General features: G+C 50.8%; 1 protein-coding gene across 1 annotated transcript; it reads right to left on the bottom strand.

Moving 5' to 3' along the window:
* Positions 1 to 8,490: 8,490 nt before the first annotated feature.
* On the bottom strand, positions 8,491 to 14,953 carry Atp5po (ATP synthase peripheral stalk subunit OSCP). The gene is made up of 7 exons (XM_040750464.1): positions 14,812 to 14,953; positions 14,015 to 14,065; positions 12,764 to 12,874; positions 10,303 to 10,432; positions 9,910 to 10,022; positions 8,886 to 8,972; positions 8,491 to 8,686 (listed from the first exon to the last, which is right to left on the bottom strand). The coding sequence occupies exons 1-7, from the start codon at positions 14,845 to 14,847 to the stop codon at positions 8,573 to 8,575; spliced, it is 642 nt and encodes a 213-aa protein (XP_040606398.1). The 5' UTR covers positions 14,848 to 14,953; the 3' UTR covers positions 8,491 to 8,572.
* Between the last annotated feature and the right edge of the window lie 9,626 nt (positions 14,954 to 24,579).

Raw genomic sequence — 24,579 nt, 5'->3', positions numbered from 1 at the left:
ATAAAGGGACTTGATTTCACCTGGGAGGATTGACCCGAACGTTAACTGGAAAAAAAGAAAGCCCAAGAGAACGTGGTCAGTGGGCCACTCGCATTGCTTGCTGCCTTTTTGTTTCCTTGTTTTTCAAGACAGGGTTTCTCTGCGTAGCCCTGGCTGTCTTGGAACTCCATTTGTAGACCAGGCTGGCCTTGAATTCAGAGCTCTGCCTGCCTCTGCCTCCTGAGTGCTGGGGTTAAAGGTGTGTGCCAATTGGTGTCAGCCTGGATCTTAGGGGTGTGTCCAGGAGGTCAAGGGCTTTGGGAGGGTAATGGCAGGCTAATAATCTCCCCAGGTGGTGCAGCAGCGACCTCCTCAGGAGATGGTTGGGCAGGAGCAGAGCTAGTGACCTCCTAGAGTCCAGGGTGTTCCAAGGTCCCAGGAGTCTGAAATCGAGGGCAAATGGATGGGGTCTCTCCACAGGCACGTCGACAATGACGTTGCTGGGAACGCTGTGCTGGTCAGGCTTATGCTCTGGGACAGACCTCGGGGCAGAAGTTGGTTGTACGAGGTGTGGGCACTTCTTTGGAAGAGCCCTGACACACTGGACTGGTAGGCAAACGCAAGGCGTCCCAGTGAGGGCTCTAAAGATGCTGTCTGTCTACCCCACACCTCCCATGCAGCTCCTTTAAGGAGGGCCCAGGCTTGACCTTTTCCAGCTGCAGCCAATGCCTGCTTGCCTAGGGACCCTACCTGCAGGGAGGCAGGGACACAAGGCCCACGGGGCCAAGATAATGCTGGGAAGCAGGAGATACAAGGAAGAGGGAAAGAAGGAAGGAAGGAAGGGAGGAGGGAGAGAGGGCGGACAGAAATTGAGAGGTCTGTGAGCTGGCCTCCTCTGGCTCTCTGAGCACCTCAGCCTCTCAGGCTGTGAGAGCTGCTTGGAGGTTAGCGGCTCACCCACTGCCACACACTCCTTTTAGGAGTTAAAGGGCCACATCTGTGGAGAAGAGACTTGCAGTCCCTGCCACCCCCACATGCCGGGCCGTCATATTTCTGAAACTGTGACTCCTCCCTGATCGCCTTGTCACAGAGGCTTATACCTACAGTGTAGCAGCCTCCTGAGAGACAAGTTCCCATGAGCCCTTGGGCATTTTACTCTATTTGAACGACCCCTATCCTTACCTTGTGACAGGCTAGTCAAGGAAATAATAAAGATTTCCTGTTAGTTTTGACTTGGAATTAGCCACTGGCTGGTGGCCAAGGGATTCCCCCTTCCAGTTCCCTGTTCCCCGCACCTGGAAAGCAGTTGTTAGCGCTAGAGGGAGGGTAAGTTCCAGAGGCCACTTCCTCACAGGACACTGTGGGAGGTCCCTGTTTGCAGGTCACCAGGATCAACTAAGATGTGTAATAATTTCATTTCTGTAAGAGCCAGGAAACAGTCTGTCCTGGAGAAGCATGGGGGGAAAAAACACCCCGTGAGGAAGAGGGTCACGATCTCTGGTCCCCTGACTTGAGGCCATTACAACTAACTGGACAGTCTGCAGTCAGGAGCTCGAACACGGTCAGAGGTGCTAAAGGGGTGCTGTTCCTTCAGGGGGTCCCGCCCTGTCCAGGCATCTCGTTGGGGGCTGGGAGGCAGAGAAGCCAACTTTGTGGCTTCCAAGCCAAGCTGTAGATCTAATTTAAATCATTTAAATAACATAAAATTTTCGTTCGCCAGCTGGGGAGATGGCTGGGTCAGTAAAGTGTTTGCATTCAATCTCCAGCACCCATGTAAAAAAGTCTGGAGCAGCAATGCGCACCCATAATCCCAGGGACGGACAGACGGACAGACAGACAGAAGCATCAGTGTCCAACTCTTCTACTTCAGGTCTACACAGACCTAACTAGTTCCTTCATTGAAAGGAGCTAATAGTTTATATTTTTGGTGTGTGTTTCTTCAGCGCTGTGCGTGGCTGTCCTGTTTCAGGGTAACTTGCCCCTGTGCCGTGTCGGGGCTTTTATATTTTAATAGGATTCTGTTCCGTGTTCTGGACCAGCCTGGATTCTCACTGTCTCCACAGTGGTGAGTGCATTACCGTCCAAGGTGCGCCGAGGAGAGCTGCATACAGAAGTGGGCTTATTCTGTCAGCCTCCCCCTTTTTAAGCTGCGAAGATGCCTCTCACCTTCTAGAACCGTCTAATCTTCCTGCGGTACTCTTTCTGCCGTTCTCTTCCTAAACTCGGGTCTCTTATTTCCTGTTGTTCTTGGTGAAAGCAGAAAAATAGCAGCCAGGGTCAGTGTGGTGGCTTGCGTGGTAGATTCCCCTTGCGGTTTCCCCAGGATGCTGCTGTTCCTAGATGGTTCTATTGGCTGGTACCAGGGTGCTGGCGCCCCCTGCTGCAGCCCGGCAGCATTGCTCCCGTGGGACACAGAAGGAACTGGCTCGTGAGAAGGGCAGAGAAAGGGCTAGAACCTGGCAGGTGAGCTCTGGCGCGCTCCCGGCTGAGCGGTGAGCGATGGAAGTTGGCAGGGACCCAGAGCTTCTGGGCATCTGTCTGCTGGGGCGGGGCGAGGGCTGGGACTGGGGCTGGGTTGGGGCTGGGGCGGGGCTGGGGCTGAGGCTGGGGCGGGGCTGGGGCTGAGGCTGGGGCGGGGCTGGGGCTTCGCTACCTTTTCTGTGTCTCTGCCCAACACCCTGGATCTGGCCTTGACTGTTCTGTGAATGTGGAAGGGTTTGTCTGTGTCTCCCCCGCAGGCTGTGCAGAGCCGGGGTGGCGATGCCAACCCTCCTCCCGGATCCCTTTCCGTTTTTTTCCCTTTTATTTTCCTTGCAGTGCTAAGGATCAAAGCCAGGGCCTCATGCATGCTTAGAAAGTGATGTATTTTTCAACACACCATTCTTTTGTCTCTTAAAAGTGCAAACAGTCCGGGATAATCAGAGCACGCAGAACCCCGGCTCGCAATTGCAATCATCTCTGAGTGCACAGGGAGTTATCAACAGATGCTTTTTCAGGACTCAGTTCAGGGGGTGTCACTGGGTGTCAGTCAGGTGGCCTTTGAGCCTTCAAAGTTGAATTCTCTGCTTTGAAGTCAGACCTTTCCCCTAGTCATCGGTCATCCGCCAGTGGCCGCTCTCCCTGTTTCTTGTGTCACAGAGAGGATTCTAAACTACTTTCATGGGGAAGATCCTGGAAGGGCTCAATGTCCTTGCCCCCGGTGACTGGAAGCTCATCTCTCTAGCTACCACTCTCTGCCGTAGAGACCAAGAGTCGGCTTCTGAGAGGCAGGGTCCTCACACGCTAGATCCCCCTTGTGACGTTAGCAAAGAAGAAAGAGGGAGTGTTAATCCCTGAGTTCTAGAAGACCAGGGCCCTGGGGAGGCCATCGAGTGTGGAGTTGCCCCTCGCCGCTGTGTGTAGCTCTGTCGTGTAGCTTTTGCTGTACTGGACGCTCCCAGCCCTCCGAGGCTCTGCTTGCCCTTCGCAGATGCAGTCCAGTGTCTACACACGCAGAGCAATAACAATCTTTCTGGGGTTCCCTGATTCCACTCCTGCAAACCCAGCAATCCAGAGATGGAGGGAGAAACTTAAGGTCAACTCCAGCTGTAGATGAGCTCAAGGTCATCTGGGCTTCATGAGACCCTATCTCAAAACTAAAAAAATAATCACAAAAAACTGAGGAAGAGAAAACTGACTGACAGAAGGCCTGTCTGCCACGGACTTAAGTCACCTTAAATGAAAGCAAATTGTTTCCATGGGCTGCACTCTGAGGAGGCATCGGGCTACTACCATGTCAGCACCCATTTTAATGAGCATTTTGGAAGGCACTCCATCAGCCAACATCCTTAAATCGTTACTTGCTGAATTTTGGCTGTGTCTCAACATTCTCGAATAGTCTCAGTGGCTAGACAGGCATTTAAGGGAGCATTTGTCGCTAATGGCCCCAAGTATCTTGGGACTGAGAGATCAACCTCGGATCTGGTCCTCACAGCCCACAAGCAGGAGCCGGAGTCCTTGCCCTGGGCACGGCTCTGCATGCAGGGGGTGAGCTAGGGTTCGCCTGCGTTGTGCTCTTAGCGCTTCAGCTTTGCACTGCCACATGTGCCGACAGGGAGCGTAGGTGTGCATACGTGTGCATACGTGTGCATACGTGTGCAGAGGGGAGAGAGCTCCAGGAAATGACCTGTATCTGACAACTCACAGCTCCTAGGGTTCTGCATCTTACGCAGTTCGCAACAAAGAAAAAGACAGCAATCCACTCCACAATGGGAAAAGCTTGTGCTCTGTATGTGGTTGTCGTGAGATCTCTGCTGTATGTTTCTGGGAATGACGATTATATGTATATACAGTGTGTAAGAGGCTATGCTGTTCAATGTTGCGTGAACCTAACAGATTCCCTAGTCTGAATATTTAACTTGTTATAGTAAAATGTGATTTCTCATTGAGAGATTATTTTTCTGTATGTATATGAGAGTATTTTAGGAATCTAATTTAAGTGCATAAACTATAGAAGGAACTTAAAAAAACCTATCCCAGGAGCAATGATGCTTGATCGGGTCACTTGGGTTCAACCCAACCAAATTTTATTAAAAAACCAAATCCAAGCTGAATGTTTAGGAATTCAAAAGTGTGCATTTTTTCCCTGCCTTGCAGGGGATATGGTGTCATTGGAGTGGGTGGAGAATTGACAACATGGCAGGGACCCTGTGGCCAAGCCCTGGGATGAGACCATGTCACACTCCAGGTTGCCTCATACAGATGTCGTGTTCTGAACAGTGTGATGTCTGGCCGGCCTTCCAACAGACCTGGGGCCACAGGCCGAGGACTCTAGTCAGCCTTGTGGCCTGGTCAGACGATTCAAGAGCATTCGGGGAGGCCACACCCGGGCTTCAGCTCACCATTGGGAAGCAGCCCTGGGTAGGGGCGGGGAGAGGCCGAGCCTGGGTTTTCTGGGCTCAGCTGTTTGCAGGATGAGCAGCTTCCTGAAGGCCCATGCTGAAGCAAGAGGCCTGACTTCCCTACTCCACTCCCTTCAAAACGTTCAGGAGTTCACACTGCTGAGTACCGCCGGGAATGTTCCTTCAGGCGACCTAGGGAGGGTCCCGGAACTCAGCATCTAACCTCTCCCCTCTGACCCGTGGTGACCCTGAGTCCAGCTGCACCCACCTGATCAGAAATGCCTCCTGATTAAGAGCCGGTTTCTGGTGACTGGTCACAGCAGGACGTCTGGGGCCACCGTTTTAGAGGACCAGCAGGCGTGTGGTGGGCAGCGCTTCTTTCAGTCAGCCGTGTGCCTCTGAACCCTGCCAGCTCTGTCTTAATAACCCTGGTGGATCCGGAGTCGAGCGATGGCCTCCCGAGAGCTGTGGACACGGACGCTTCGATGCAGGGTGCTCTCTGGGCTCTGCTAAAGCTAGAAATGAACCAGACAGCTGTCCCTGTCCTGAGTGTTCCAGATCTGCGGACGGTAGACTCGAGAAGGCGGGCCCTCCCCACGGTGTTGGTGGTTAGCCTCTGATCCCTGGAGCGGGCCACGATGCCGGGAGCCCACAGCTCGTCCATAGCCGTGCCCAGTGGCAGAGAGAGCTATGACACTCCCCTGATGGATGTCCTGTTCATTGTAATGTGTACTTGTTGCTAAATAACAGTATTTTTCACGAAAGAATTATGTTTGTTTTATAACATTAATGGAGTTCTGAAGATTATTAGACATTATTAAGTTATAGAATTCCACATTTGTGTAAGGTTTACTGAAGCAGGGTCACACAAGCTTTTCCATTTGTTTAAAAGAAGGTTTTTTTTGTTTGTTTTTGTCTTGTTTTTGATGTCTGGACACCCTTCAGGCCCTTATTACATGCGAAATGTTTTATCGATTCATATTACAGCAACAGGGCAATGTCTGCCCCTTTGTGCCAGTGGCAATATCAGTAGGAATCTCCAGGTCCGTGCACCTCATTCTCTGGTCGTTTTGACCTGTGTGGTTTAAATCACATAGCTCATAATAAAACAGGAACAGCCAACCCCACTACCTCAGATTATTATTGAGCTTTCTTCCTTCACTTCTTTGCTGACACACAGGACGCTAACAGCCCTGAAAACAAGTCTCTTCCTGTGTCTATTTCCCAGAGATAAGCTGTAGTTGTACAAGGAAAATGTTGTAAAAATAAATCTAAAGAACATGGCCGCCACCACCTTTAACTCTGGTGCTCTCAGGTAGTTAGTTCTGTGAGACAAACTCCTCGTGCTGAGCACCCCTGAGAACACGAGAAATTCTACATTGTATAGCATGTGAAACTGTGACAACAATGTGTGTGTGGTGTGGGTCTGTGCGCCCAAGAAACCCAGCAAGCCAACAGGAGAAACAAACCCACAAGACACTCCCTAGAGACCCTTGTACATGAGTGGGTTTTGCTTCTTGGACAGGTCACACGTAGCTATGTACGGTTGGCCGTATCTGGATCCTCCTGCCTCACGCCTTAAGACTGATGATGTTCAGGCAAGCGCAACTGGCTTCAGTGCTAAACTTGAGATGCCCTTCATGCAGTTAACACACGTTGGCCCATGTTCAATTGCACAACTCAAAGGAACCTTCCGATTCTTGTTTGCTCTCTCTCATCAGCTCTAGTCTTCCAGTGTGGTTCTGAGGGTTGTTTGGCTATACCTTCGTTTACCCTAATTTGTCCTAAGAGTCGAATGGCTGACCATATATATAAAATTTAGACCTTTCTATTATCTTTTATTATATGGGGGCAGGTATGTCTACACAGGTGTGCTTTGCCTGCAGAGGCCGAGGTGTGGATCTCTTGGAGGTACAAGTGTTTGTGAGCTGTCTGACATGGGTGCTGCATTTGAATTCAGAACTTTCTGGAAGACCTGTGCTTTTCACCAGAGCCATGACTCCACCTGCATTTTGATGTTTTGTTCTGCTTTTTTGTTTTGTTTTCTTGAGACAGGGTTTCTTTGGGTACCCTTGGCTGTCTTGGAACTCACTCTGTAGTCCACGCTGGCCTTGAACTCAGAGATCCACCTGCTTCTGCCTCCGGAGTCCTGGATTTAAGGTTTCTGTTCTGCTTTTTGAGATAATGTTTGATATGTATCGCAAGGCTGGCCTCGGAATTCACGGTCTTCCTGCCTCAGTCAGGAGTGCTGGCGTTACAGGATCTGCCGCCAGCCACAGCAGGCTGCTTTGTTTGAAGGGTTAGGAAGGGCTTCGTTGTAAAGCTGGGTGTGGTGGCACATGCCTGAACCCCAGCACTTCAGAGCACACTCAAGGCTGCCCCAGACTCATGGCCAACCTCACCTACAGAGTTCCGGGCTACTGTACTCTGTAGCACAAAATGATCTCAGGCAAGGCTTCGGGGTCACGTCTGGCAACCTCGTGAGGCAAAGCCCGTGTGCTATCTTGTGTGCTTCATCGGGATGATGAGATAATGTGTGCATCAGTGGTACCGTGTGAGCCTTGGAGCTCTAGTGTGTGTGAGGCTATCCCGGGCCTCAGGAGCATGCTGGAAGGCAGGCAATGCGTCTTGGGAAGGCGGAGAATGGAGAGGTCACATTCACAGGAACAGAGCTTCTCTCTTCCCTGTGTAAGACCTTGGCTTCAATGAGAAAACTTGGCAGGGCGACAGTGCCTTTGGCATCACCTTGCTTTTGCCCTCAGCCTGGCTGCTCTGGATCCCGCCATTCAGTGCAGGTTGCAGCCGGTGTAGGGAACCCGGACACACCCCTCTCCCTCTGCTAGGACTCAGCTTGTGGTCAGGAACCTCAAAGGAGGCTGGCCAACCCGTCTCTAACTGCAGTCCAGGCTTACCAGCATGTCAGAACTACTGAGAGGCAGCTGCTGTCTTAGTGTTGGCTCCCGGGAGGGCACTGAGTGCTGCATACTCCCTGGTAGGCTCGGTGGGCAGGCAGAGGACACAAGGTCGTACATGCAGCTAGTGGAGCCCCGGGCCGTCCCTGCCCTCGTCCTGAGGCCCTCACTCCACTAGGAGCACTCTGGAGAAGTAGTCAGCCTGTTAGGCAAGCATTCTCGTGCATGGCCCAGGAGGGGCTACAGGTCATCCAAAGAGCTCTGGCTTCTCCAGCAGCCTCGGAGCATCTTAAGGACAATGTGAGAAGGGACATGGGAACGCGTATGAGACCCTGGGCCTTGCCACCACCCCGCTCAGCCACGTTACCCTGAACAAACGGGGTACCTGTTTTACTCTATCACAAGATTGCTGGACTTCCTGAGCCCCGAAAGGCAAAGCATCCTCTGGCTAGGGTTTGTGTAAGGATCGGCAGGGAGGCCTCTTCGTGACTGGTCAGGGACCAGTTCTCAGCCACTCCTCAAAGACTTGAGATTTGGCAGGCAGTACCAGACTGTATATGTGTACAGTGCTATTTACCCGAGGAATTCCTGAGATTAACACACACACACACCAAATCCTTCAGTCCAGAGGGCGGGCTTTCTAACCTCGAGACTGGAGGGAGGAGCCTGAGGGACCATGGCACCGCAAATTCCTTAAAGGACAAGAACTGGGCGCCCTCTGTTTATCAAGTGTTTTATTGTCGCTCCAGAGCCTGCATAGGTGACAGACTCAGAGCAGAGCCCTCACAGGTGACACAGACTTTAGACCAAGTCCCGCATGGCCTTGCTGAGTTTCTGAATCTTGGCCTTTGTGGACATATCGGCGTATTTCTCCCCAATTCGGACAATCATCCCACCCATGATTGATGGATCAGTCTAGGAAAGAAAACAGGTTGCAAATGTGAAAACGTGGGATTCTCTTATCACGTGGGTAGATAAAAAACTCTGAGGAGGCCCACTGAGACAGACAGGCCACCCATAACACAGGCAGGAAGGGTGCAGGGTCAGAGCCACTCATGCCCAAGTTCTGCCTGGCACCAGCGTCAAGTCAGATAGTGCACGGGACCAAACCCACCTTAACCTCCAGTTTCAACACTTGGCCTTGACTCAGGAAGCTCTTCAGCACTGTTTTTAACTCAGAGAGAACAGCTTCATCTAAAGCCTGAAAAGGAAAAAGAAAGATCACCCTTTAAACATGGTTCAACAGCAGGATCAATTAAAGGAGAGGGGAGAGGGAAGCCATGCACCAAGATATCTCTCTCTCTCTCTCTCTCTCTCTCTCTCTCTCTCTCTCCTCTCTCTCTCTCTCTCTCTCTCTCTCTCTCTCTCTCCTCTCTCTCTCTCTCTCTCTCTCTCTCTCTCTCTCTCTCTCTCTCTCTCTCTCTCTCTCTCTCTCTCTCTCTCTCTCTCTCTCTCTGTGTGTATGTGTGTATGTGTGTGTGTGTGTGTCTGTCTGTCTGTCTGTCGGGGGCACTAGGGAGCAGCCCCACCACAATGTACCTTCCAGTGTGCTGGTTCAGGGAACAGGGGGCCTGGCCACACAAGGTCCACAGGTGCCTCAAATACCGAACTACGATGTGAACAAGGCCAGGGGCTGCAGTCAACATCTGCCCATGTTTACGTACCGACCCAGTCTGCCTGTTTTGGCTGGGCTACACAGGAAGGTAATATAACGCATACAGAGTAGACCTCCGAGAAAAAGAGCCCCGAGCTCGGACCCTGAGCCAACCTAGGGTTCGGCTTCTTGACTGTAAAATAAGGTCAAGCACACTTCACACCCATCTTCTGAGGGCAGTGACAGATGGCAAGGTCCCCAGCAGACAGCAGCGCCAACAAACGGTGGCTAGTTACTGCATTGCATTCCAGCAGGTCACAGGGTCTGTGCACCCAATGCACAGGCGAAGCAGTACTATTCTACAACAATATGGCATTTAAGAATTCAGGCCATAAGAGGACCCAAATCACTGTTCCACATATCACTTCCATGTCCCTTCAATGCAGCCGGGGTCCCATGACTGATCAGGAAGAAGACAGACAGAGGCTCACAGAAAGCCCCCAGTGACAAGCTAGTCCCCAGGGCAGCAGCGAGGGCCACTTACAGACGCTGTGGTCACCATGCAAGGCACTTCTCCACGGTGGACACTCATGATGGTGGAAAACGCAGAGATGACGCCCTGGGTATTGCTTAGGCGACCGTTTTCAGCAAGTAAATCTGGGGAAGTGGCAGGAAACTCATGCAATCATACTGGAAACAATGTCAACTTGCAGCCTGAAAAGGCCGGATTCAAAGTCCGCTGTGGCTATGAATGGGGTCTGGGGCGATGGCTCAGTGATTCTGAGCACAGGGTGTTGCTCCTGCGGAGAACCCAGACTCAGTTCCCAGCACCCACACTTTGGCTCACAAGCACCCACAAGTTAGTTCTAGGGGACCTGATGCCCTCTCTTGACTTCCTGGGGCACCGAGCTCTTCCCCCCCCACTCCCCACACTCACTCATGAGGTTGGCCGTCAGCGGAGAAAACTTCTCCTTGGCTGTGATGTCACTCAGGCTTTTCACTTTGATGGAGCGCTTGATGTAGGGATTCAGGACGGCAAGAGACACCTTGGGGTCCTTCAGGAGTTGCTGAAAGGGCACAGATTCCAGCGCTACACACTTTATGTTCATGACTTTACACAGGGTTAAAGACATCTTTAAAAATACCTTGAAGCTTCTTACAAGTATCTCTAAGGAATCGTAAGACATCAAGCAGCCACAGCCTCACCATCTATCCTACTGTGTGTGACGTAGCGAGCCCTGTTTGCCTCAGCATACCACCGGTCACTACAGAGACCCGTCTCAGGAAACCCTGACTGTGCCCTCTCTTTAGAGGACCAGACAAACCCAACTGTGAGATTCTGGCCTGGGGGGGAGAGAGAACAAAACCACTACAATGCTGGGAATCCATTTTAGCCCCATTTTTTTTTTTTTTAAATCACAAGTCTGACTTTAGTAAGGACCTGTAGCCCAGCATCTGCTGACCTAGGTCAGCATCAGGCCAGAGTTCAAGGAGCCGCAATGGCCCTTCCTGGGCAGACACCTCCCAGCTACACATCTCCACGTGCCTGCCAGCGGCTCCCCGGCACCCCATCGGCTCCTAGCCAGAACTCAGTCCACTGCCACGCAGTGCAGGCTTCACGCTAGGATTTCCGCTTGAGTAGCCACACAGAAAGAAAGGCCTTTACAAATATGTCCCTGGGGTTAGGGCTACCCACCTTCAGCTAGCAAAATCCAGTAGATATTTAAGGTGACATCTCTTACCATAGCCCCCCACCCCACCCCAAATCTCCTCAATATAGAACCACAGATAACTATCTCCTTCTCTAGGACTGACTTCTGGATTGTAAAAAAACAAAATGAGAGAGGAGAGGGAGGAGGAGAGGGAGAGACAGACACACAGAGACTATGCCATGGTGAGTGTGTACAGGTCAAAGAACAACCTGGCCAGCGTTGGCTCTCTCCTTCCGCCATGTAGGTCCCAGAAAATAAACCCTGGTAGTAACGCTTGGTGACAAGCATCCTTGCCCAAGGATGCATCTTGTCTGTCCAAGCCCATTCTAATGCCCGCCACCAGCACCATTGCCTTCACGGTGAACAGGACTGCACGGCTCAAAGAGAGCTTAACTGACCACCGCGTGCAGTCATCACCAGCACAGGGCCTGCATGTGCTGGTCAATGCCTCCCACAGGGCCTCCCACAGGAAGCCAGGCCCAGACAAGCTCCTCAGTGTTGTCCGCAGGGAGGAGGGAGGACGGGTGCGTATTTTAGGAGCAGTAAGGGAAGTGAACGAGCCGAGCAGCTCCCGTGCTGTGGTCTATCAGAACACCGTGCTGGCCCGCGCAGCTGGGCTGTTCTTTCTTCAGAGGTGGACCAGAAAACACACACTATCCTTAGGGGCATCCAACGCTGCTTCTCTGGAGTCGCCTAGCTCTTCTAAGGGAGCCCTCCCCCAGAGTGGCAGCCACCCCAGAGCAGCGGGGGCGGAGTCTCCCAGCTGAGTGGCATTTGGCTTGTGCTAACTCACAAGGCGATTTCCCTCTTTTCTTTGCCTTTTACAACAAAACGCACAGAGAAATTTCCTTTTCCAGGTGGCCTTGGGCCTACCAGTTCTGTGTCATTCTGAGGCTGATACCTAGGCCGGACCTGATTACCCAGCATCCTCCGCTCAGCCATTTTTCCTCCCCATCTTGGGGATGAAGTAATTCCAAGCTCCAGGGAAGGGCAAAGGCACTTGCTGCCAAAGCTGCTGACCTGAGTGTGAGCCCCAGAGCTCACAGGCAGAGGGAAAGGACTCCAACCTCTACACTCGCACTGCCAACGTCCAACATTGTCCAATTCCCAACTAATAAGGAATGTGATTAAAAAAAAGTTTAAACCCAGGAAAGGTTTCTGAAGAAACTTTCATGAAGAAATATAATTTTAGTAAAGTGAAAATATACTCAAAAGACATTTGATTATTCTAGGTTACAAACATCAACTTGACCTTCTAAAACCAAGCGTTCTCTCAGACTATACCACTGGAAAGCTTGGGTTCATGATGTTAACATGTTTACGTGTATCCTAGCCTGTACACACACTTGTTTCAGATAATAAAGTCGTCTTATTATTATTATTTTTTTTTTTGGTTTTTCGAGACAGGGTTTCTCTGTGGCTTTGGAGGCTGTCCTGGAACACACTCTTGTAGACCAGGCTGGTCTCGAACTCACAGAGATCCGCCTGCCTCTGCCTCCCGAGTGCTGGGATTAAAGGCATGCGCCATCAACGCCCGGCTGAGTCGTCTTATTATTAAATGTCATGTCTACAGTAATTTCTTTTGAGTTTCTGGCGGTTCTTTCCACGGGTTATCCCCTCAGGGACGCGCAGCCTGTATCTGAGGGGGACTGTGGGACAGGAGCGGACAGACAGACGGACACTCACCCCCACGCGCTGCAGCTCCTTTTCCACCTGGTCCAGCTTGTTTTGCTTGGCTGCCGCAGAGTAGAGCGCAGTGGCATAGCGACCCTCGATGCCGTAGATCTGCACGGGCGGCTGCCGACAGAAAGTGGGAGACAGGAAAAGAGAAAGATGGCTAAGTCAGGGGCAGAGTCAGCCATGACCCACAGACCGCACTCCCCATCTGCCAAACCATTTCAACACCTCACCGAGGAGCAGCCCTAAACGAGTCAGCACGCTAGGGACATCTCGGCCGGGACCTTCCACCTCTGCGGGAGCAGAGAGGACACGGCATCCCGTGTCCCTTCCACCCCGACCTGCCTGAACTGTTGCAACGCGCTTTTGCTTTCTTGCACTCAGGAACAAGGCGGCCTCTAAGCACGGAGCGGCCGGGCACTAACAGCGAACAGTTCTGAAGACAAGGAAGCAGGAGAGCGCTGCAATGACGTGCGTAAGTGCACGCTCCCCCATCACGGGTATGGTGTTTTAGGAAGGTCTGAGGAAGGATAAAACGGCTCCATTCACAGAGGTCTTAAGGAATTTGGCGCTGTTGGGACGGGTGGGGCGTGTAAGCCCCACCTAATGTATCCCAGTGCCTTCGGTTCCGCTATTTCCCAAGGCGAGCTGGGCTGGACTGGGTGCTGGAGGACAAATGACAGCCATTATAACTTAAGACCTGCAAGCTAAGAGAGCTAAGCAGAGTCTGCCCGCCCTACAGGAACCAGCGATGAACGATTACATTCAGCCATGCTTCAATCCGTACTGGGTAACGGGGTTGGAGTTGTCTGCATCAGCCACACTGCTGGCTTGAAAGGAAAGGGGCTGGCAGGTGAGACTGTTGGTGAAGGGCTTGTCTACGGAGGGGTACTAGGGAAGACAACTTAGAACTCTTACACACACACACACACACACACACACACACACACACACACACACACACACGACGGACGGCAGACAATCTGCAGGGCCCTTCCTTCCACCACACGGGTTCCAGGGGTTGAACTTTGAATCTCAGGCTTGCCACCAGGAGCCTTTACCGGAGGAGTCCTGCTGCTGGCCCCGAACAGACAGCTTTTAAAACATGAAGGTCAGGGATGCGCCCATCCCTCCTATCCTATCGCAGGCACTCATTTGGAAACTGCTAATCTTGCAGAAAAAGGGTCAGTAGTCACACACCTAACTGCATTCTGTTTAACGCACACTCTTCATCCACGAAAGAACGTTAAGTCAACATACCCTCACGAGCTTGGCGAAGGGCCTGACCACGGATGTGCTGAAGCTCCGCACCTTCCGAACAAAAGCAAAGAGGTCAAACGGGGTAAAGGGGAGGACTTCCGCGTTAGCTTAGCAATATGCTAAAATAATCTAAACGATTAGCTGCGTCCAAACCGCTCTGGAAACTGACTTTCCCACCCCCTTCCCCGCTGGACGGTTGAGAGACAAAACGCTAACTTCCTGAAATTTAATGATAATAATGATAATAATAAATCTATTACCGGTGAGAGAAATTTTAACCAAAGTGGGAGAGAGGGTTGCAGTCACGATTCAAGCGAACGCACTCGCTTGGGGCCTTGAAACGCTCTCTACGACCAAAGACTGACTCTGATGACCTGGCCGTGGCACCGGAACTTAACGGGAGAAGCCCGGGCCCCACGGCTGGGACAGCGGCTCGCCGGGGCACAGGTGCTCACATCCACACTTGCAGCCCCGGGCGCGGGCCCTGGGCGAGCATCACGGCGGGGTGTGGGGGGCTCGCCCTTTCCACCTCCCACCCGGGTTCCGCCTCGCCGCCAGCGCGCGCAACGGCCGAGCCCCCGGGCCGACGCGTCCTCCCTCCCGGTCGCAGGCCCTGCCCGCGGCTCCCCTGCGCGGTGACCCCCCGGATGCCAAGGTCACGACAGCGCAACCCGGCCCACGCCGCCGCGCTCCGCGACCCTCGGTGGGCGGCCTGAGCCCTCAGCCACCGGCTCGCACGGGCGCCGGGAGCCCGGGGCCGGCCGCCCGAGGAGGAGCCCGCAGCCGGCTTCTCCTACCTGTCGGGACAGCCCGGACGCGGCTGGGGCGGCCATCTTTCCCCGGGCGGAGGGAGGTCAAAGCCAAGCGGGGGACCCAGAGGCGCCAGAGCGCACGCGCGCGCTCCGGCGTGGCCGCTCGGCTTCCTGGGAAATGGGCTCGTCGGGTGCCAGGGCGCATGTGTGGAGGCCTCGTGCATGCTGGGAGTTGTAGTCCCTAGCAGCCGGCGGGGGTCCGGCTGGACTCCTGAACCCGAGCGAGATCTGGGAAATTAGATCTTAAATTGACTGGCCGAGCGGGTCCTAGTGTGGAGTGGACGTGCGCTCTCTGGTTTAGGATTGGCTTTGAGGTTCTCGGCACACTCACACTTGATCTCAGCCAAAAGGCCGGGAAGCGATTGCTCTGCACACTCATCACCCATGGCGTGGCCCAGGCAGAGCGGGCTTCAGCCACAAGGCTGCCTTCATGCTCTGCTTAAACAAATCAAAAACCACAAGCGAGCGAGCCTCCCAGGGGCTGGGGCTTGAGGCGAGCCTTCCCTGGCAGCTCTCTCTTCCCCTCCTCCTTCCTTACAAGAACCGGGACCTGTTAGATTTTTGACGGTGTGTGCTTTTCAGAACTGGAATCGGGTTTTAATCAAGGATGACGCAAAAGTTAAAGGCCAGAGCAAGCACCAATACAACTGGAAAAAAGAAAAGAAAAAAAGAAAGAAAGAAAGAAAAAAAAAGCTCTTAGAGCACTGGCTGCTCTTCCAGAGGTCCTGAGTTCAATTCCCTGCACCCACATGGTGGCTCACAACCATCTGCAATGAGACCTGGTGCCCTCTTCTGGCCTGCAGGGATACATGCAGGCAGAACACTGTGTGCGTAATAAATAAATAAATAAATAAATAAATAAATAAATAAATAAATAAAGCTTTCTGCTCAGATTTACTATAGGAATACATTTAGTTGATTTGTCCCTTAGGGTACAGTATTTTCTTCATTCTTTTTTTTAAATGGAGGGATATTTTCTACCACCCAGAGGCAGTATCATGGTGAACTGTTTACCAAAATGTTTTTAGGCTGCAGACTGCCCTGGCTTGAATCTTAATAGTTTTGTGACCTTGGCCTAATCACATAATTTTTTTGTGTCTCAATTTTCTTAGCTATAAAATTGTTGTTATAGTAATGCAGTAACCTGCCTTACACTATGTTAGGAAATGTAACATATTTATTTATGTTAGCACTTATGTTGAATACACAGTTGACAGAATTCTTCGTTTTGTGTTTGTGCTTTTCATACAGAGATCGACAATCTATATATACTTTACTGTCTTGTCTTTCCCCTTAATATGAGGGGAAAATGGATATAGAATTATATATGTGTAGTGAATACAGTCTTTAAAGAATTATTTTATGTGAGTATTTGCCTGCATATATGTTTGTGTGCCATGTATGCGTGTGCATATTATCTGAGAGGTCAGAAAAGGGTGTTGGAGTTAGAGGCGGCTGTGAGCTGCCCTGTGGGTGCTGGGGACTGAACAGGGTCGGGTCTTCTGCAGGAGCAGACAGTGCCCTTAACCACTGAGGCATCTCTCCAGACTCACCAATACACTTTGTATACGCAAATTTCTAAGTGGTGTCAGTTTCTATGTGTGTGTCCATAGCTGCAGGATAATCCATTTTGATTCTGTAACTTAATGGTTGTATGACTTTCCAACATAGTTCACATGGTTTATACTTATTTTGCCCATTTAAGAATTCTACAGCTCCTGGGTGTCTTTAAACATACTTTTTCTCATATGTTGGGAAACTTGTATGGAATTTCAAAACTGCATAGCTTGGCAAGTGAGCTTGAGCACACGGGAATGTGAGAAGGGTATTTCTCATGAGTTCACGCTCTCACTGGTGTGTGTGAATACCTTTGATTTACTCCACTGCTCCACGTTCTTTTTAGAGGTTATTTTTAGATAAGTCTGTGGTGATTTATTATTTATTAAAGCTTGTCTGAGGATTCAGAAAGCAAAGTCAGTCCCAAGCTGACACCTTTAGTCCCAGGACTCAGGAGAAGGCAGCTGGATCTCTGAGTCCAAGAACATCCTGGGCTACCGGAGAGTGAATCAGAGCTAAGGCCTTTAATCCCAGGATTTGAGAGGTATAAACGGTAAGGCCTTCAGTCTGAGATTGAGTGTCTAGCCACGTTGAGGAGAACATAGCAGTCTGAGAGAATCTGAGGAGCAGTGAAGTCGGGGGCAGTTTGAAGATCGCCCTTTTGATCTGAGTTGAGGTAGAGGTCAGAGCCGGTGGCCGGCTGCTTTGCTTTTCTGATCTTCAGCTTGAATCTTGAACCCCAATATCACCCTCTGGGTATTTTATTTTTCATGCTACACAAGTCTAATGAGAAGCAGATTCACCACCAGGCACACCTTACTAAGCCTCTCGTGTGTAGGTAGCTGTTTTATATCCCAAGATACAGGAAGGGTTAAAATGCAAAGGAAACCAACCCACTGCCTTCAGAGGCGGTGCCGGCTAGTCTTTGTCAGCTTGACACAAACTAGAGACACCTGGGAAGGAGGCAGCACCTCAGCTGAGAAACTGCCCCTCTTAAATTGTCCTGCAGGCAAGCCTGTGGGTCATTTTCTGGGTTAATGATTGATGTGGGCGGGCCCATCCAATAGCTGGAGGTCCTTGGCTGTGTGTGAAAGCAGGTTGAGCAAGCCTTGGAGAGCAAGCCAGCAAGCAGTGTCTCTGCAGGGAGCCCCTTTTCCCTGTGATGAACTGTTACTTGGAAATGAAAACAGAAATAAACCCTTTCCTTCCACCACTGTTGTTCCCTGCCGTGTGTGTGTGTGTGTGTGTGTGTGTGTGTGTGTGTGTGTGTCCCAGAACTCACTCTGTAGACCAGGCTGGCCTCAGACTCAGAGATCTTCCTGCTTCCGCCTCCTGAGTGATGAGATTAAAGGTGGGGCCATCCCTGCCGCCAGGCTTGTTTGGCGTCTTATCACGGCAAAAGAAACCAAACCAGGATACAGACTTTACAGGCTATGTAAAATCGAACTATAACATTGTATTGCTGAAGTATGGGCACATACAACTTTACAATGCAATTTGGCTATCAATACATGTAATAGAAATTAAAACTTCTGAGCCCACATACACTTGGGAAATTCTAGACCATCTACTGCACTGGATTTTAAAAATATACTGTTGGTTTGCGCTATAGCAAAAAGATGCTGTCTACGTATTTTGTATTGTTAATTCCACTCTAGCTTCTGGCAAGCTCCAAAAACGGTAGTTTATGATTGATTGAATGTTGAGGTTCGAACACATTTTGAGTCTCCCTAGGGTGTCTCTCAGGTGTAGGTGGGCCTGGTATGTCTCTATTTTATGGGTGGCAAAAACAGATGTAGAGTGTTTAAAAATTAGTTACATCACACACAGTCAAGGCCAATAGAATGAACCAGACTTGCTCAAGGGCAGGGCTAGGAGCGAAAGCCAGACACTGGAGACACTTATCTGTTTTGTTTGGTGCTGACTTTCCGTTCAAGACAAACATTGGTCACTGTTTTGTCTTCTGCACAAAGGCAGTCACAGAAAACAGCCGCTTGGCATCACCAGACCTTCAACGGTGTGTGTGTTTTATTTACTGTTAGTGTGTGTTATTGTGTGTGCCCAGGGTGCACGTGAGCGTCAAAGGACAACTCTGTGAAGTTCTCTCTCCGTGGAACCTGTCACCAGGCTTTCAAGGCAAGAGCCTTCACTGTCTGAGCCATCTCCCCAGCCCCTGCTTGTCTTTAAGTTAAACGACTTGCTCTTTAACTCAGAACGAGCTATTCTGGAATTATGCTCTCCAGAAAAGCCAGATGAAAAGGCTAGGCTTGCAGAACCAATTTCTCTACTTCATTACCAGAAACCCAGATGAAGGTGAATGTTCTAATTCCTCATTGTACTCACCTAAAATCATAAAAAAGGAAACATGCCCAAGTGGATGTAGCAGGCTTTTCTTTGAGGTCAGCAAATCATGACACGGAGACTTAATACATATGAGCACTCAGCCTTCACTTTCTTGCTAACCCTTACAACTTAACCTGTTTCTCTTCATCTGTGTTTTGCCTTAGGGTTTTTTAAATCTTTCTTTGCTTCAGTACTTCTTGCTTTCATTGCTTCTCATGTCTGGCTGGCTGTCTCCCTCTCTTTCTCCATTGTTCACGTCTTCTCTGAGCTTAGACTCCTCGTCTTTATTCTGTCTGCCCACCAGCCCTGCCTAGCCCTCAGCTTTTTATTAGACCCATCAGGTGCTCTAGGCAGGCGAGGTGAAACAATGTTTACACAATGAAACAATTGCAGCACAAACACATGTAAGACATCCTTACATTGTTTACAGAGGCAGCCGGAAACAAATGTAACACACCTTCACACAGTTAAAGTAATGTTCCACAGCGTAAACATATGTAACACAGCTTTGTTCAGTTGAAGTAATATCCCACAGCATAGACATGACAGTGGCTCTTTGGAATGGTACATTATGTGACCCTTAAAATGAGACTTTCAAGATGGATGTGGTGAGCCGGGCGGTGGTGGCACACGCCTTTAATCCCAGCACTCAGGAGGCAGAGGCAGGCGGATCTCTGTGAGTTCGAGGCTGGGCTGGACCGACAGCCTCCAAAACAATACAGAGAAACCCTGTCTCATAAAAACCAAAAAAAAAAAAAAAAAAAAAAGATGGATGTGGTGGTGCACACCTTGTCATCCCAGCACTCAGGGGACAGAGGCAGGGTGGTGACTGTAAATTCAAGCTCAACCTATTCTACCCAGCAAGTTCTAGTCCAGTCAGGCTACATAGTGAGATAAACAAACAAGCAAAAAACCCAAGTAAGTAAACCAGATTTACAAAAATTATCTTAGGACACAAAAAAGATCTAGTTACACACTACAAAATGTGCAAACCACATTGTATAATTTTTTACAATGACCATGCAGTACTTAACCAGGAAAAAACCCTGGATGGTGTGGGTATGATCCATCATTAACTAGTCTTCAAGAGTAGACACACACACTCTAGTTTTATAATTTTTTACAATGACCATGTAGTACTTAACCAGGAAAAAACCCTGGATGGTGTGGGTATGATCCATCATTAACTAGTCTTCAAGAGTAGACACACACACTCTAGTTTCTGACCACGCTTCACTGTGACACAAAAGGCAACTACTTCAAGTTGAGTTCCCCGAAGGGTGGAGGAGTTGGAGGCACACGGTGCCTTCCACACACTGACTACCGTAGATTCCCCTGACCTGGGAACTGTCTGTGGATTTCATTGCAATCGTGGTGTCTGTTTAGGACAAAGAGTAAAGAGGGTTTTGTCTAGTCGTTGTCTTGCACCGACAGGACTTGGGGGTGTTTGCATTATCTATTAATTCATGTTGGAGTAAGTTCCTCTCTGATGGTCCCTTTGTTTTGTTTAAGAACTCTGTGTCGCTGGGCGGTGGTGGCACATGCCTTTAATCCCAGCACTCGGGAGGCAGAGGCAGGCGGATCTCTGTGAGTTTGAGGCCGGGCTGGACTGACAGCCTCCAAAACAATGCAGAGAAACCCTGTCTGGTAAAACCAAAAAAAACCAAAAAAAACAAAAAACAAAAAACCTCAGTGTAAGCCCTTTACTGCAACCCAGAGCTGCTTGAGTCTTGAGGACACAGTGGTGGCCCACATTAGGTAGATATTTCACACATGGCCTTTCTCTCTGAAGCTCCAGGGCGAGCAGATGACCCTAGCGTTAGCAGGAATCTTGCAGTCTGTCGAGATTACACGGGAACTGGTCAGGCAATGGATCAAAGAAGAGAAATCACTATGGCCACACGAATTGAAACTCTTTAGCCTTAAGATCTGGTAGGTAGTTGGGCGGTGGTGGCGCATGCCTTTAATCCCAGCACTTGGGAGGCAGAGGCAGGTGGATCTCTGTGAGTTCGAGACCAGCCTGGTCTACAAGAGCTAGTTCCAGGACAGCCTCCAAAGCCACAGAGAAGCCCTGTCTCGAAAAACCAACCAACCAACCAAGCAAACAAACAAAGATCTGGTACGGTGTGCTCAGAGGCAGGGACAGTACACCACTTAAGAGTTGGCGGTGCTGCACTCGCAGAGGACACCCGCTGAGTCCCCAGCACCCAGGTCGGTGGGTCCCTGCCTCCAACTCCAGCTCTGGGGGAATCTGACGCCCTCTGCTGGGCTCTGCTGGCACCTGCACACTCACATGGACATCCACACATAGGCACGCTTGCACAGACAAGGGGGAGATTTTGTTTCTGTTTTTCAGAGACAGGGTGTCTCTGTGTAGCCCTGGATGTCCTGGAACTCACTCTGTAGACCAGGCTGGCCTGGAACCCAGAGATCCACCAGCCTCTGTCTCTGCCTCCCGAGTGCTGGGATGACAGACCTTCAGCACCCGACCCCACCAGCGTACACAGATCTGGAAAGCGGCCGAGGGAGGGTCTTGAGTTTCACCACCCCGTGGCTCAGGCCTGTTTCCTTCGCCTTTGGGCGTGAGAGTCTTGCTCACCTTGAAGCTGCCACCTCCTGCTCCGCGGTCAAGGTCACCACGGGGAGCCTGGTTGCAGGTTTCTGGAAGATGCTGCCGACACTAGGTGGCGCCATCGCCTCACATTACGAAACAGTTTCTTTCTAGCGCTTTCTGTGTCCATTCTACGGTATCTGGCTCACATTCGCCAGTCAGAGTCCGATCACTGTCAAGACAAACAATCCCGAGAGCCCCAGTGGCAGCCTTTGCCACCGCGGCTGAAGCCTGCTCTAGAACCCCCTAGAAATCATCTTATCCCGTGGGTCCTGGGCTTTCTTACTTCCCACAAGCAATCCACGTCTTGCTTCCCTGGGCAGGCACAGCTTTGCGGCTTAGAAGTCGGAGTCCTATGCTGGGGTGGGCGGTGGGGCAGGGTAGGTCAGCCGCACTGCTGTACCCTTGGAGAACATTCTGTAGCACCTGGTTTGAATTGCACGGTGACCATAGATGGGGAGCCCGGGGGGTTAAGTGAGCATCCTTGCACGGTGTCTTTCTAATGTAAAGAGAGGCCTGAGCAGAGCTGCTCCTGGGGTCTGGTCGCTATCGGTTGTTCTTGCTGGAGTGACCTAGGCTTTGTGTTCCCCGGAGCAAGTTTTGTGCCTCCTTCCAGTTCCTTCTGTGGAGACTGGCGATATCCTAACAGGAGGTAGCCCGGCACTGTCTTGCAGGCACAGGGAGTGACCTGGGTGTCCCTGTCACCTCTGCACACGGTGGGTTTTCCGTCTCCCCCCCCGTAGAGGGGAGATGAATGCAAACAGGGAACCGTCTGAATGCAATGTTAATGTGTTTTTTCCTCTCTTCACCCTAGCCCAGAACTTGGGAGAGCAGGAGGGCCAAGGCCCTCTGAAGGCTGGGCACAGCTCCCGTCAGTATCAGTCCCGTTTGGGAAGGGGCCTGGTTGTGGGGTGGCCTCCGCCACGTGGGTGGGAAGCAGGTGTCCTCTGCAGAGAGTTAGCATGCAAAGGCAGACGAGGTTTCAGATGAACCTGCGTCAGGACAGAGCGCATTCACGGTCGGTGCGACGGCTCAGTGGGGCTTGCGGCCAAGCCTGACAACCGAGTTCAACCCCGGGGTCCCACGTAGAAGAAGTCGAGAACCGACTCAAGAGTACATTCATACAGTAAATAAATAAGTAATAAACGTCTAAAGGTCATTTACTGGAGTGGGGGGTGACACTGGGAGCTGGGGAAGGAAGGGACATGCGTGTTTGGGTAAACTAATGTTGGGACCGGCTGAGACTCTGCAGGGGTTAAGTGTGAAAAAGACAGATGCTTCCTTCCTTCCTTCCTTTCTTTCTTTCTTTCTTTCTTTCTTTCTTTCTTTCTTTCTTTCTTTCTTTCTTTAAGATTTATTTATTTATTATGAATGCAACACCCTGCCTCCATGTATCCCTGCAGGCCAGAAGAGGGCACCAGATCTCATTACAGATGGTTGTGAGCCACCATGTGGTTGCTGGGAATTGAACTCAGGACCTCTGGAAGAGCAGTCAGTGCTCTTAACCTCTGAGACATCTCTCCAGCCCCCCCACATCGTTTTCTTTAGTTGCAGGAAAACAAGAGTAAATGTCATTGTGAGGAACGCATTCACACTTGCAGACGGGCAGAATCAAGTCTGATTTTCAGTGTCCTGGAGGCAGATGGCCTGGACGGACCCCAAGGTGGGACTGTGCCTCTTAAGCAATTGCTGGTCACGCTTGGTAGCAGAGTATTCTTTTTTAAAAATTTTTTCTTATTAATTTATTTTTTACATTCCAATCCCAGTTCCCCCTCCCTCCTCTCCTCCTGCTTCCCTCATTCCCATTGGCAACACAACATTCTTTTTTTTTTTTTTTGGTTTTTCGAGACAGGGTTTCTCTGTGGCTTTGGAGGCTGTCCTGGAACTCGCTTGGTATTCCAGGCTGGTCTCGAACTCACAGAGATCCGCCTGCCTCTGCCTCCCGAGTGCTGGGAGTAAAGGCGTGTGCCACCAACGCCCGGTGGCAACACAACATTCTTGTGTTTGCTTGTTTTTAGTCTTTAAAGTAGCGCTCACTTCCCAACGTCAGCAGAATGAGGTTGGAACATGAGGCAGGGGACTGGCAGAGACTGTGGCGTGCATGCGGTGGTTGCTGCTGAAACTGTGGAGGCCACAGGCTGGGAGCAGCCTAGGGAGAGGATAGGAGAGCAGAGGAGTCTTAGTGACCCCAGGGTTTCTGTATGGAGTGAGTTAGTGTGGCCTTGTGTCCCTGTGACCTGGAAGAAGGAAGGCGGTGCCTGACAACTCCACTAGGCACCACCCAGGGCGAGCCTGGGCCACCAGCTTCCATGCGGTTTTATTTGAGGACAGAATTATTGCAAGACTGTAAAAGTTCTATCTAGTCTGAGAATTTCACCACGGTAGGACTCTCGGTCGGGTAGTTTTCAGAGCCCAGGGTCAACTTTACAAGAAACAGAGTAATTTAGACCCGCTATATATGAGTGGAAAGGGGGTAGAGGGTCACCCCACCCCGACCCCCTGCATCCTTCCTTTGTGTGGGCATGAACCCACGGAACATTCATTGTGCGTCAGGAGACCACGGCAGCCCAGGAAACAGGCGGGCAGCCGAGACCCACCCTGCCTTCAGGAAGCCGTCACCAAGTTCTTTTGAACCAGTTTCAGTTTTAACATCTTCCCTTGGGCTGAGAGGTAGGCACAGTTGGTAAAGCGTCTGCCTTGGAAGAAAGAAAACTCAGTTTCAGGCCCTCGCCCATGCAATATGAGCGCGTGTCCATATAATCCAAGGACCATGGAGGCCGAGACAGGCAGATCTCTGGAGCAAACCGACTAGCAAGTCTTGCATGGGGTTAGCCCCAGATTTCAGCGAGAGACCTTGTCTCAAGCTCTCGAGTGATAGAAGACAACGTACGACCTCCACGAATATATGCACATACATGCACAGTGCATGTTCCCACGTGTACACCAAACACCCCCACACCTTTCCTTTATCCTACCATTAAGAGATGCTGCATAAACTGGGTGGTGGAGCTTGCCTTTAATTAACCACAGCAGAGGCAGAGGCAGGTGAATCTCTGAGTTTGAGGCCAGCCTGGTGTGTGTGTGTGTGTGTGTGTGTGTGTGTGTGTGAGAGAGAGAGAGAGAGAGAGAGAGAGAAATAGACGGTAGTCTATCTTAAAAATGAACTGCACCTAGTTTTACAAGCTCCGAGTTTTCCTGAAAATGTCTTTAAATTTGTAGGTCTTCTTCCCACACCCGAGTCT

This window comes from Mesocricetus auratus, unplaced genomic scaffold (genome assembly GCF_017639785.1).
Source record: "Mesocricetus auratus isolate SY011 unplaced genomic scaffold, BCM_Maur_2.0 Super-Scaffold_100008, whole genome shotgun sequence".
In the NCBI taxonomy this organism is placed as follows: domain Eukaryota; kingdom Metazoa; phylum Chordata; class Mammalia; order Rodentia; family Cricetidae; genus Mesocricetus; species Mesocricetus auratus.
The sequence above is the reverse complement of the archived record's forward strand: the minus strand, read 5'-3'. Positions and strand labels throughout refer to the sequence as shown.

Bases quoted from the DNA above. Each gene is read 5' to 3' on its own strand.
- Atp5po (XM_040750464.1), bottom strand. From the start codon at position 14,847: ATGGCCGCCCCAGCCGCGTCCGGGCTGTCCCGACAG. The intron at 10,433-12,763 runs GTGAGTGTCCGT...GTGCCCTTTCAG, and splicing joins AGGAGCTGCAGCGCGTGGGG to CAACTCCTGAAGGACCCCAA. The intron at 8,687-8,885 runs GTGGGTTTGGTC...TTTCTTTCCTAG, and splicing joins TGTTGAAACTGGAGGTTAAG to ACTGATCCATCAATCATGGG.